The sequence below is a fragment of the Ranitomeya variabilis genome, chromosome 3 (assembly GCF_051348905.1).
Source record: "Ranitomeya variabilis isolate aRanVar5 chromosome 3, aRanVar5.hap1, whole genome shotgun sequence".
NCBI lineage: Eukaryota > Metazoa > Chordata > Amphibia > Anura > Dendrobatidae > Ranitomeya > Ranitomeya variabilis.
Genome location: NC_135234.1, coordinates 715,902,377 through 715,914,617, shown reverse-complemented (window position 1 = coordinate 715,914,617; position 12,241 = coordinate 715,902,377). Strand labels below are relative to the sequence as shown.

At 43.2% G+C, this 12,241-nt stretch overlaps 1 protein-coding gene across 2 annotated transcripts in view; it reads left to right on the top strand.

Annotated features, from left to right (window-relative positions):
• The window catches only part of CDK8 (cyclin dependent kinase 8), a 55,032-nt gene extending 43,481 nt beyond the window's left edge, over positions 1–11,551 (top strand). For both annotated transcript variants that reach the window (XM_077298310.1, XM_077298311.1), the window contains exons 5-13: positions 450–507; positions 1,514–1,645; positions 4,503–4,646; positions 5,881–5,950; positions 6,763–6,835; positions 7,629–7,726; positions 8,395–8,473; positions 8,682–8,840; positions 10,290–11,551. In XM_077298310.1, the coding sequence (XP_077154425.1) occupies positions 450–507; positions 1,514–1,645; positions 4,503–4,646; positions 5,881–5,950; positions 6,763–6,835; positions 7,629–7,726; positions 8,395–8,473; positions 8,682–8,840; positions 10,290–10,415 (939 nt within the window). In that variant the 3' untranslated portion in view covers positions 10,416–11,551. The remainder of the gene's footprint in view (positions 1–449; positions 508–1,513; positions 1,646–4,502; positions 4,647–5,880; positions 5,951–6,762; positions 6,836–7,628; positions 7,727–8,394; positions 8,474–8,681; positions 8,841–10,289) is intronic.
• Positions 11,552–12,241: the final 690 nt, after the last annotated feature.

The following is a 12,241-nucleotide window of genomic DNA, read 5'->3' as shown; positions in this document are numbered from 1 at the left end:
AACCAATGGTGTCGTTCAAAAGTACAACTCGTCCCGCAAAAAAAAAGCCCTCACATGGCAATATTGATGGAAAAATAAAAAAAAAAGTTGTGGCTCTGGGAAGGAGGGGAGATAAAAACGAAAACACAAAACCGAAAAAAGCTCTGGCTGTAAAGGGGTTAACACTGGCATGTCACTCTCCGCAAGGAGTGACAACATGCGAGACTGTAAGGAGACTTTTATAAGCCAGAGGTGCATTGTGTGGCCTAAAAGCCTCCTTACTCTGGCATGTCAGGACTGTAATGATTTGTGACTTCATGACTCTTCGGGAGACGATCCCTGCACACATGACTCTAATTGTATCATATGTCATAATGCGAGAAATGCTGGAGTTATTGTAGTAGAAATCTGCTCGTTTGTGCTCTCTACCTGCAGCACTGATCGTGTCATGTTCTCCTTCTCTTACACAGAAACCCGCTAATATTTTAGTCATGGGTGAAGGTCCGGAACGAGGACGAGTAAAAATAGGTTTGTAAAAAAGTCTTGTTTCATACCTGAAAATGACCAAGGAGACTTTGTAGGGAATAGCTTTTCCTTTGTACCCTAGTATATCCATTTATCAGATTACTGGACTGTCACACTGATAGCAAAGCTCTGCTATTAATAACTGGATTACTGACGTGTGTGAATGTCACGATACAGAATTTATAAAGGGCACGGCCTGGGGGTTATTGCAGTTTCTCATGCTCTCCTGGTTAGCAGGGAGTGCCTACGGGGTTAGTCTGAGCTTAGTACACCTTTGCACAGAAGGTTTTTGTTTTTAATTTTTTTTTCTCTTTTTTAATTACAACGTTTAAACAACTTTTCTCACATTTTGCAGCATCCAATTGCTAGAAACAATTCAAGTCCTTCATCTAGTTCAGTGCTTTTTTGCAAAATATTAGCAATCCATCAGAACTCCTGATTCTGGCAGCTGTGTGCACCCATCGGCCTACTCTTTGTTAGAGATCGCAGCAGGTAGGGGGTTGTACTCAGATCTACAGCGGAGAAAGAAGAAAGCATCTACAGTCTCAGTGAGGGTAAACAGGCTATAGAAATGGAGGAAAGCACATGAAGTAGGTGCAGGTTAGAAGCTGTGCTGATGAGAGCGAATTCAAACCGCAGCACCTTGGATACACACAGAGCTCACATCCAACCTATATTACTGAAAGGGGAAGAAAAGTATCAGGCTGACGATCAGGGGATCTGAAAATTGCCAACCTGAGCTTAGTGCAATTTTATTAATTAAAGGTAACCCTAAATAAAATCCGTTTTCCATCTTTAAATGGAACCTGTCGGTCTGACCTTTTTAAAGTGGCATTGATGGTATCTGACTGTAATTGTTAGAAATCTCTTAGGAAGAGCCAACACAAGGACCTCAAGGCTGGGTCTGATTAGTGTGCATCTAAAATCCACAAAAAGCAATGCACAAGTAGGAGCGAATGAGTGGTGTAATCTGCTGCTTCTTAACACACGATTCCTTTTCTCTTTTCAGCGGACATGGGATTCGCCCGATTATTTAATTCACCTTTAAAGCCTTTAGCTGATTTAGATCCCGTAGTTGTTACATTCTGGTATCGAGCTCCGGAGCTGCTCCTCGGGGCCCGACATTATACCAAAGCTATTGGTGAGTAGAGAAGACGGTGGTGGGCTAACATCATTCACATAGCAGATCTTTCACTGTATTAGTCTTTGTGCACATTTGGACAACTGTGTGTGATATTTGGGGGGACAGAAATAAACTGGTTGACATATAAAAAAAATAAAGTCTTACATATGGTGACTGTCTTACACCGAATAGCCAATACTGTTCTGCAAAGATGGATGACGGTAGGACATCCACTGAGTCCAAGGTGCATCCATCACCAGCATTCACAAGGCAAAGTAAGTTCCGGAACTTATTTAATACTTAGGGGCCGATTCATCAGGACTCTCGCTACATCAGACTTGCTGGAGCAGAAGGCGCCAATTTCCTTAGGAGGTGTGCACCACTTAAGAATTTGGCGCCTCTTCTGGCTGGTCCAGCCAGGGGCTAAGTAGCATTTCTGTCATACGAAACACCGGCATATGTTCTGAATTTGATCAGTTGTGTCCTCTCCTGTCTTCAGTGCTTCACAGTAGGTCTGCACTGGAGACAGGAGAAGAAAGAAACTGATTCCACCTCTTTCCCTCTGAAGCTGCTTTCGTCTTCACTTCTGGGTGTAGAAGCGGCATCAGTGCCATGACTGGACCCCTCACATACTGTGTGCGCTCTGCTGTGTTTTTTTTTGTTATAAAAAAAGTGTTTATCAGCAGGAGATTATCACTAGAGGACTAGGTGTCTCCTGCCTCCTGGTCCAGCCACGCCCCACCACTGATTGGCCGCTTTGTGTACACTATATTGACAGAAGGCTGTGCTGTGGGCGGGGTTATAAAGGCTCAGCATTCAGAGATCTGCAACAGAGAAAACTCTGCACCCAGTAAACTAAGTGACACATCTCTGGAATCAGGGTCTCTGTCTCTACATCATGCTGCTGTTAGATTACATTTCAAAAACCTGCTGATTGATGACATAAAATTTCTCTTATTTTGAGTTTCCCCTTCATAGTACTATTTACAGCTGACAGTTTGTTACAGTAGTATCTGTGTTAGGTAAGCAGACTGGATTTGAGTCCGATACTTTGTGAAAAGCAATCGTAACAGAAGAAATGGAAAGTCAGGATAGAAATGTGAACAGTTCCTTATAGCGTATTTTCTAGACCAGGTAGGAAAGCCTGAGCTGTGAGAAGTATTGGGCCTGTCCCTTAGACCGTTTTCCCTACTGATCGCCGTACAGACGGCCATTTCTATACACTTAGGTGCGTATTTGAAGGGTGGGCTCACTTTAATCTTCACTAATGACTGTGATTACTTTGCTTCGGTTTTCGTTGTTGCCACACAGAGATTCTGCCAAGCAAAAACTCAAAAGGTCAGAAGAATCCTCGCGTTTCTTTTCTTGGGGAATTTCCTCCTTAATTATCATCATCTTTGAAATGTCAAAATGCAAATTCTAAACGATGCATTTCATGAATATTACATTATTGTTGGTTACATTTAATAGATTTGAGATTTCCTTGAACGTTTCTCATTAATATAGTGTTTACCTTTAAAGGGAACCCGTCACCAGGTTGGGCAGATGTGAGTTATGGCCGCCACCTTTCAGGGCTGATATACAGAATTCGATAATGCTATACATCTGCCCCCAACCCCACCTGTAAGACAAGAAAAAGAGCTTTTCTTATACTCACCTGCGGGGCGGTCCGAGGGGTGACGCTGATCCTGGTCCGATGCCTCCCTTCTTCTTGCTCCATGTGGATGACCTGTCCCTACGTTATCCACACCATCTCCCCAGCATCGCGCTCCTGCGCAGGCGTACTTCTGAGTATAAAGTTCTGCAGTGCGCAGGCGCCGGGAAAGGTCAAGGAGCTCCAGCGCATGCACACTGCAAAAACGCAACATGTGCACAAAAAATGCAGATTGCACTCTAATAATAGGATGCTTAATGGATGCGTTTTTTTCGCGGTTTTATCTCGTTTTTATAGCGAAAAATCCTGAACGTGTGCACACAGCCTAAAGTTAGACTGGAAAGTCTCCTACTGAGAAAAATGTGGATAATGTGTTTTTGGTTTTTAATTACACTACGCATTTCGACACCATACCAGTGTCTGGTTTTTTGTTTTTTGGAAGAAAAGCACAGATAAAACATACCGACACGTAGAAGTATGTAAATCCTGAAATGTGCGTGTGAACCGATAACACAAAGGAGAATGGGATGGGACGAGAATGGGTGAAGAAACCTAACCGTAATGTTGGTAATGACAGAAATTGAGAGATGTATGAAAAAAATTATTGAGAGCGAAGTAGTGGAGAAAGGGAGAAGAAGCAAAAATAAAAGAATTGGTGTAGTGATAAGTGGAGATCGGTGTCAAAACGCGTAGTATAATAAACGAACCCTTATCCACATGTTTCTCATTTACAGCGTTTTACAGCGTTCTTATCCTTATCGTAGGAACTGGCACTGGGTGGGGTGTAGAGCTGGAGTGACGGAGGCTTCAGATCTACCATAGCTCTTCAGCCTCATTTGCTTATTAATTCCAACACTGATTCCTCAGCAGAGGGACGGACTGGCCATGTAAAGGTATTGCTGCACTCCTCTTTGGAAGGAGCTACATGCACATACAGAGTTTGGGGTGTGATTTCCTGCTGACAGATTCCATTTGAGACTTCTGCCTGTTGTATGTGACTGGAAACACTCGGAGGTTGAGAATATGTAAAGATGAAATGCTTCACACAGCTGAGGTTTTGCTACAGTGTATCTAGTCTGCCATCTGTGGACTCCAGGCCTGATACATGCACTGATATCGTATTAACCCCTCAGTTTCTCTCATTTATTTGGCATTTATGTGAGTGGCCGGCATGTACTCTGCTTTTTATGAATTTTTGCTGTTTTTTTTCCCTCTCCGCAGATATATGGGCTATAGGATGTATATTTGCAGAACTTCTAACATCTGAACCAATTTTTCATTGTCGTCAAGAAGATATAAAGACTAGTAATCCTTACCACCACGACCAGCTAGATAGAATATTTAATGTGATGGGGTTCCCTGCAGGTACGGCTTCTGGACTGTATCGCTCATCCATGATCTGATATTGTGATACTGTGAACGTTACACGTCTGACGGCTTACTGATGTGTACAAGCGTGACACAAGAAGAATATACGCTCCACAGCATTAGTACTGCAACACCCAGAAGGAAAAGGCGTGGAATTATGGAAATATCAGGAAGGATAGACATGTTAATAATATGCAAATGATGAAAAGATGGAAATAAAATCTCAAAAGTTCTCAATTTAGTCAATAACCAGTGTGAGCGCCACATTCAGAAATCCCCGCACCTACACAAATTGGCTGCTTTCAGTGAGGTTATTAATGGTTCTCTGAGGAATCTTCTGCCACCATAGAAATCATCAAGATCCACCACTGGCAGCTTCTCAATGATGCTGACCGATTTTCACGTAGATGTGAGACAAGCCCGGAGATGCTGCAGGCCACGTTGGCACACTTTAAATCACGCAGTCTGCTCCCAGAAGCTGAAGAGGACAGACGTCCATTGCTCCATTCCAGCCTCTTGGCTCCATCTGGAGACCACATGGGCAACGCTATGAAGACGCCTTCATGAGGGAACAAAACATCGGTCTGATTATTAGAATTATGATGTGTGGTGGTATAATATACCGTAGCCGGACCCCTCTAGTGTTCATTCCACGTACACGAACAGCTCAGCATTGCATGGATTTGGTCGTAGAACCAGTGGTACGACCATTTCTCCAAAGTATCCCAGGAGCCATTTTTCAACACGAAAACACCAGGCCGCATGTTGCTTGTGCTACTGTGAGCTGTCTACATGACCTGAACGCGCTACCATGGCCTGCAGCGTCTCCTGACCTGTGTCCCATTGAGCACTTCTGGGACGTCGTTGGTCATCAATTACAAAGGAAGCTGCCAGCAGCGGATCTTGATGACTTGTCCAAGTGCATTCAGTGAGACAGAACATTCCACAGACAGCCATTAATGACCTCAGTGATGGCAGTTGAGGCTGTAAGTGCCAGGATTTCTGCACGTGGTGCAGAATATTTATACTGAATAAATCTGGGTGTTTTGATAAGGTTTCCATTTTTTTCTTTTTTTATCACTTGCATATCAGTAACATGTCTGTTCTTCGTGAGAATTCCAGAACTGCGCCACTTTCCCTTCCCAGTGTTGCAATTTCACAGTTGAATCGTGTGGTCTTTAAAGTATGAAGTTCCTGGTTATATTGTAATATGCTGGGTGACTTTTTTCAGAAAAAGACTGGGAAGACATCAAGAAGATGCCTGAACACTCTACACTTATGAAGGATTTTCGCAGAAACACGTAAGTTGGTATATAGTAATTTTTTTTATTTTTTTTTTGCTTTCCAGTTTACTGTACATTGCGTATCGTATGTTTGTGGTACACTCAGTCATATTCACTGCATCCAACACCGATTTAAAAGGAATCTATCATTAGGATTTTGCTACTTAATCAGCGAGCAGTAGGATGTAGGGGCTGAGACCCTGATTCCAGTGATGTCAGTTACTGGACTGCTTGGTGCAGTTTTACTAAAAATCCCTGTTTTCTCTACCAGTTCTCTGAATGCTGAGCTGTGTATAACTTCGCCCACACCTCTGACATCTTTCTGCCTATGCACAGTGTACACAGGATGCTGCCGATCCATATTGGGGGCAGTGTTACACCACAGGATGACTTGCATGGCACAAGACACGGAGTCCTCTATTTAATAAGCAGGAGATTTATTAATAGTGATTCTATTAAAAAACAAACTGCAGCAAGCAGCCCAGTAAGTGATACATCGCTGCAATCTGGGTCTCTGGATCATGATGCTCTCAGATTAGCTGGCAAATAGCTGCTGACAGATTCCCTTTTAAAAGGTAATGCCCAGAGTTGTAGTCCTATGGATTAACCCCTGGGGGTCTGACAGTGATCCTGAGAACAGGGCCCCGTATTAAGTGCGACATAGTTGTGCCTGCTCCAGTCATGGTATATGGGCCTGCCAGACATGGCAGAGGAGGCCAGTCTCTCTTCTGCCCTTGTACATGTTGTGCTATGTGTATGGGTGGTCCGGGCATTTCTGCATGTTTTCCTGATACAGATGGTAATGACCACTTACACTGTTAATGTTTCAGTTATACCAACTGCAGCCTTATTAAATATATGGAGAAGCATAAAGTTAAGCCAGACAGCAAAACATTCCACCTGGTAAGTGTTATATTGGCTTGATATGTTCCCATTGAAGGGGGGGTCTTTCCTTAGAAGATATTGTATAAATGAGCCCCTTCTGACTGTTTCAGATCTAATTGACCTACGCTGACAGGTGAAGTTTGTATCATGGGGTTTACAAAGCACCATGTGCTTATAGGGGTCTGTGTACTAATTACAGTATATTGATGGCCTATCCTCAAGTTAGGTCATAAATATCAGATCGGAGCGGGTGAGACACCCGGCACACCCACCCGGCACACCCACCGATCAACTGCTCTGTGCCGCCGCCGGCCGTGTGTGATCGGTTACTTAGCAGGGCAGCACAGCGCCATTAACTGTGTAGTGGCCACGGCGAGTACTGCAGATCCAATCACATTTATTCGATGTGCAGTACCAGTCGTGGCCACTGTGCAGTTGATGGCGCTGCACAACTGGTGTCATCCGCTGATCACATCCGGCGGCACCAAGAACCGCTGATTGGTGACTGTAGTAGATCAGTATTACAGGAGTGGACAACCCTTTTAAGCCTGGGTTCCTATATGCCATTATTCACAGAAAACTACCGTAACTTAAAATAAAAAGTATACTCCTTTGTTTTGCTTTGCTGCTCTGTGCGTCAGATGCAGGTCTGGGAAAATTCCCTAAAATGTCTTCTAGTACTGCTCTGTATCTTGGGGTCACGGCTTTTTTTACGCTCTGTGTAAAGGACACAGGTTAGGCAGAGTACAGGCAGGTTTGCAGGGGGATTGTAGGTCGGTGAAGCATAGTGAGATGTTGTTTATTTTCAAAGCTTCAGAAATTGCTGACAATGGACCCGATAAAACGAATTTCCTCTGAGCAAGCTATGCAGGATCCATATTTTCTAGAAGACCCTCTCCCTACATCAGAGTAAGTGACTCGACATCAGCCCATTTTCTTCTCTCCGTATAGTGCATGCTTCACTGTGGCAGGTAATGGCGGTATATACACGATGCCCAGATCTCCGCATCCACCAACCAGTAATTCGTATTCTGCTCTAGTCTTGTTTCTAGGGTCCGATTCTCCGGTAAGATATAGGAAGGTGGGGGGAATAATGGCAGCTTGAATAGTTCTCCTTTATTGGGCCATGCTGCAGGGGAAAATGGTGACGGAGCGAAGCACTACAGCGGCGCTCACCACCCACCCTTTATTCTCAGTATAGGTGGGAGGCCCAGAATCCAGACCCCCATTGGTTATAAAGTAATGGATTATCCTAGCAGTATACCATCGCTTTATAAATGGGAAGACCTCCTAACTAATGAGGGGTTTGATTTCCCATGACTACCCCTCTCCATGATCTAGGTGTGATCAGCCTCTTTATTACTGGATTAAGCTTGTAGCAACTGATGGGGGAAATGTGTAGCCAGCTGAGCCACTGTTAGCGGGGTCTGTGAACCTTGGGTAGGATATCAAGTGACGGGGGGTGGGGGGAGGTTTCCACTGTAAAGTTGGGATTAGGACACATGGACGGGGCTTTTTATAATAAGACAACCCCGATAACCCATCTAATGTGGCATTGACCAGTTGTTCTGCTGCAGTGTGTTTGCAGGCTGCCAAATTCCGTACCCAAAGAGGGAGTTCCTCACCGAAGAGGAGCCTGATGATAAGGGGGACAAGGTACGTTTCATGGAAATGCCAGCACTCTACTGAGGACACCAATGCATCCATACTCATAAACCCACCGAAAAACTCGGCACATGTGTTTACAACTAATAAATACTGTAAAGTGTCAGTGATTCTCCGCAGAGTTTTCGCCACGAACTATACTTTTTTTTTTTTTTTTTCCTCCTTCGCTATAATAATTCTCTGTTTTAAATCCCTATAGAAAAATCAACAGCAGCAGCAAGGCAATAACCATACAAATGGCACCGGGCACCCAGGAAACCAAGATAACAGCCACGCACAAGGGCCACCGCTGAAGAAAGTGAGGGTTGTTCCCCCTACCACTACCTCAGGTGGTCTCATCATGACCTCAGACTATCAGGTAACGGCTCTGCAGCTCTCCCTTCTTGGGTCGTACTCACACGTGGAATAGAAGGGTCTGCCTACTACAGTGTTTGTTTTTCTAGTGGAAATTGTCATGTAGACCCCCACTGTCTCAGGATTATGGCGTACATTCTGCAAACTGACAAATGGTCTTGTAGAAATGATGCTCTATGTATGCCTGTGAAATGGTAGAAGGTGAAGCTTGGCTAAGGGGGCAAGGTTTAACAGTCTGTCCTACTGATGGGGGGAGGCTCCTGCTGCAGCAATTATCGTCAAGCACAGGATAGTGACAATTAGGAACATGTATGACCTAGTTTTCGCAAACGATTTTGTGCCACATTTCTCAGTTTTAACCTGTTTCTCCATTAAAAAATAACACCTATACTTTCCTCTGGTGCTGGATCTGACTTTTTACTTATTTTTAATTTTTATTTTTTTCCCTTCTAGTCTGTTTTTCTGTTTATACTAGGACAGTAGCATTCATTTTCATTTTTTTTATGCGCATCTTGTGTTTTTGGATTGTGATTTTATTATTCAGACATTTTGTATGTCCTAGAGCAGAGCCTATGGGGGAAAAAAAAGCCAGATTCCTACCGCGATTTCATGATTTGTGTACTGACAGCAATGCTTGGTCTGGCAGTGGGTCTTCCTCCCCAAACTCACTGCCCTGTCAGACGGACATATAAATCAGATTGAGATGCGGTGCTCGGACTGATCGGCGTCTCTTCCGACCCAGTCGTCATGTATTGCTATGCAGCGGTCACGCTCGGGCCAGGAGCCTCACCGGCCAGCCCGTGCACTGTGGTCCGATCTCTCTGTTTTATACAACGTTCTCACTGCGCCCTCTGGCTGTGGATTCATATCTGGAGACCCCCGGTCAGTTCAGTTAGGCTAAGTTCACACTTGCGTGTGGCTGGTCTGCGAATGCCTGCGTACATCCTCACTTAAGCTCCGCCTACTTCCGCATGCGTCCTGCGTACCTATCTTTAAAATTGGGTACGCAGGGACATGCGTTGTATGTGGATGTGGTGTTTTGATGTGCCCGCCGACTGCACGGGAACGCAACTTTTCGGCAGGCACGTCAAAACGCCGCATCCGCATACAGTGTTAAAGATGGGTACACAGGACGCATGCGGAAGAAGTAGGGAGGACGTATGCAGCCATCCGCAGACCAGCCATACGCAAGTGTGAACTTAGGCCAACATAAGCGTATTTCACACAATAAGGCTAAGTTGAAGTGGGGGGAGCACAAAAAAACATCATCATACGGTTTGTTCATTTTCTATTTTCCTCCTTTTTAAACTAATACCTTGGAACAATATATTTTGGAGGAAAAACAAACACATGAGAAAATGCTGAAGGAGGAAAAAAACAACTTTTTTTGTAAAAGAAAAAAATGTATATAAACCAGATAAAAAAATTTTTTTAAACCTTTCTTTCTCTTTAGCGTTCCAATCCACATGCTGCCTATCCAAACCCTGGACCAAGCACATCACAACCTCAGAGCAGCATGGGCTATTCGACTACCTCCCAGCAGCCTCCACAATACTCCCATCAGACTCATCGGTACTGAGCCGTACCCAGACCCCAGGAAACGTCAATGCACTGTTGCTTGGGCCGACAGGACTGAGCTGGTAGCCACCTGCCTGGAGCCTGGCTTTGGAATGTACTGTACATTTACACCTTAGAAAAAAAAATATATTAAAAAATGTCCAGAAGCCACGTTACACAACATGTCGCCGAATGTAGGGCCGATGCGCGAGCGCGCAAATCTTAGCACAGTCGATATTGTGAATTTGCTACTTCCATAGTATACTTGAAAATGGTTTAAATCGACCAATGCATTTCTTTCAGTGATGCTAGCAGGTGAAGCTGTGAAGTATGCTTGGAACAAAAAGGTTTTTGTTTTTTTTTCGTTATTGTATGTGGTGACAGTAAGAATATTATGAATTGACCAATTTTTTCTTTTTTTTCTTTTCGAAATAATTACCACCATCATCATCAACGCACAAAGCTGGAACAAACTTCTCCAGATCATCATACCTTTACATTTTCCGTTTGCATTGTATACTCTGTGTGATGATCCACATTATCACGGTGATCAGTTGTTGTTTTTTTTATTTTTTAACCAGCAATTTTGTTACATATTGCTCCCATTTTTAAACTTTTTTTTTTTTTTTTTTCCTTCATTTTCAACACAAGCCTCCCAAAGATGATAACCTGACTCTTTTTGAATAACTTCTTAACTTGACTGGTATTAAAGCTGCTATACGATAGTAAAGTGTCTGAAACTGATTTGAATCCGTTTGCTCCAGCAAACAAGCAAAAATAAAAATTTAAAAAATAAAAAAATAAAAAATCAATTGTCCTAGTTATTTTCCTGTTGATGACTTGCGAGCATGCAATTAATTTTATATAATTTTTTTTTTTTTTTTCTAAAGCCAAAACAAGGAGCGTGAAAATTGCTCGTGTTCAGACGCTGCGTCTGTTCGGATCTCTCTCGGCTGGCTTGGTGTAGTGGATTTCAAATCAGTTCCTATTTGTTTTTATTTAGTCGGCACCTTATTTTGGGGTGAATATTGTTACAGCGGAAGACATGGGGGTAGGAAAGCCTTAGAATTTACAAGGAAAACCAACTGTAACCTATAATGTACTGTATCAAACTATTTTACATGAAAGACAAGTATTCTGATTTAAAAAAAAGAAAAATCAACATTGTTAAAGCAAGGGTGTTAAGTAATAAATTTATTTTTCATAAAATAAAAGGATTATTTGTGTGTTTATCACAAAGTAGTTTAGTTTGCAGCGCTGGACAGAACGCTCACATCAGTGTCACACCCAGACTTCTCTAATATTGATGACCTGCGGTAAGGATCGGTGTCGCCCTGTTCCTGACCAGGCACATTTAGGCACCATCCTATTGCATTGATCAATGTGCTGTCCTATTTGACTTTGGACAGCGTATATCCGTATAATACGCTGGTGTGCACAAGTCCTAAAGAAAGCAACCAGTGCAAAAGTTTAAACTGAATTACAATCATTTCAAGCCAAACGATCCCTTAATTTCACTAAGAGAAAAAAAGCCCCTCAATCTCATTTTAATATTGAAGTCCTAGAAATTGCTTTTAAACATGAATTTTTTTTTAATCTCAAAAGTGTGTGTAAGGTGTTATCTGAGTATCTTCGGCATGCTCGAAAAATATGTTCGAGTCCCTGCAACTGCATGTCTGGCGTCCTGTTTGACAGCCGCAACACATACAGAGATTGCATAGCTAACAGGCAGTCCCTGCATGTGTTGCGGCTGTCGAAAAGCCATGAGATATGCAGCCGCTGGGACTCGAACATATTTTTTGGGCTCGCCGAAGATACTCAGTTAGCACCCAAGAATGGCGGATAACA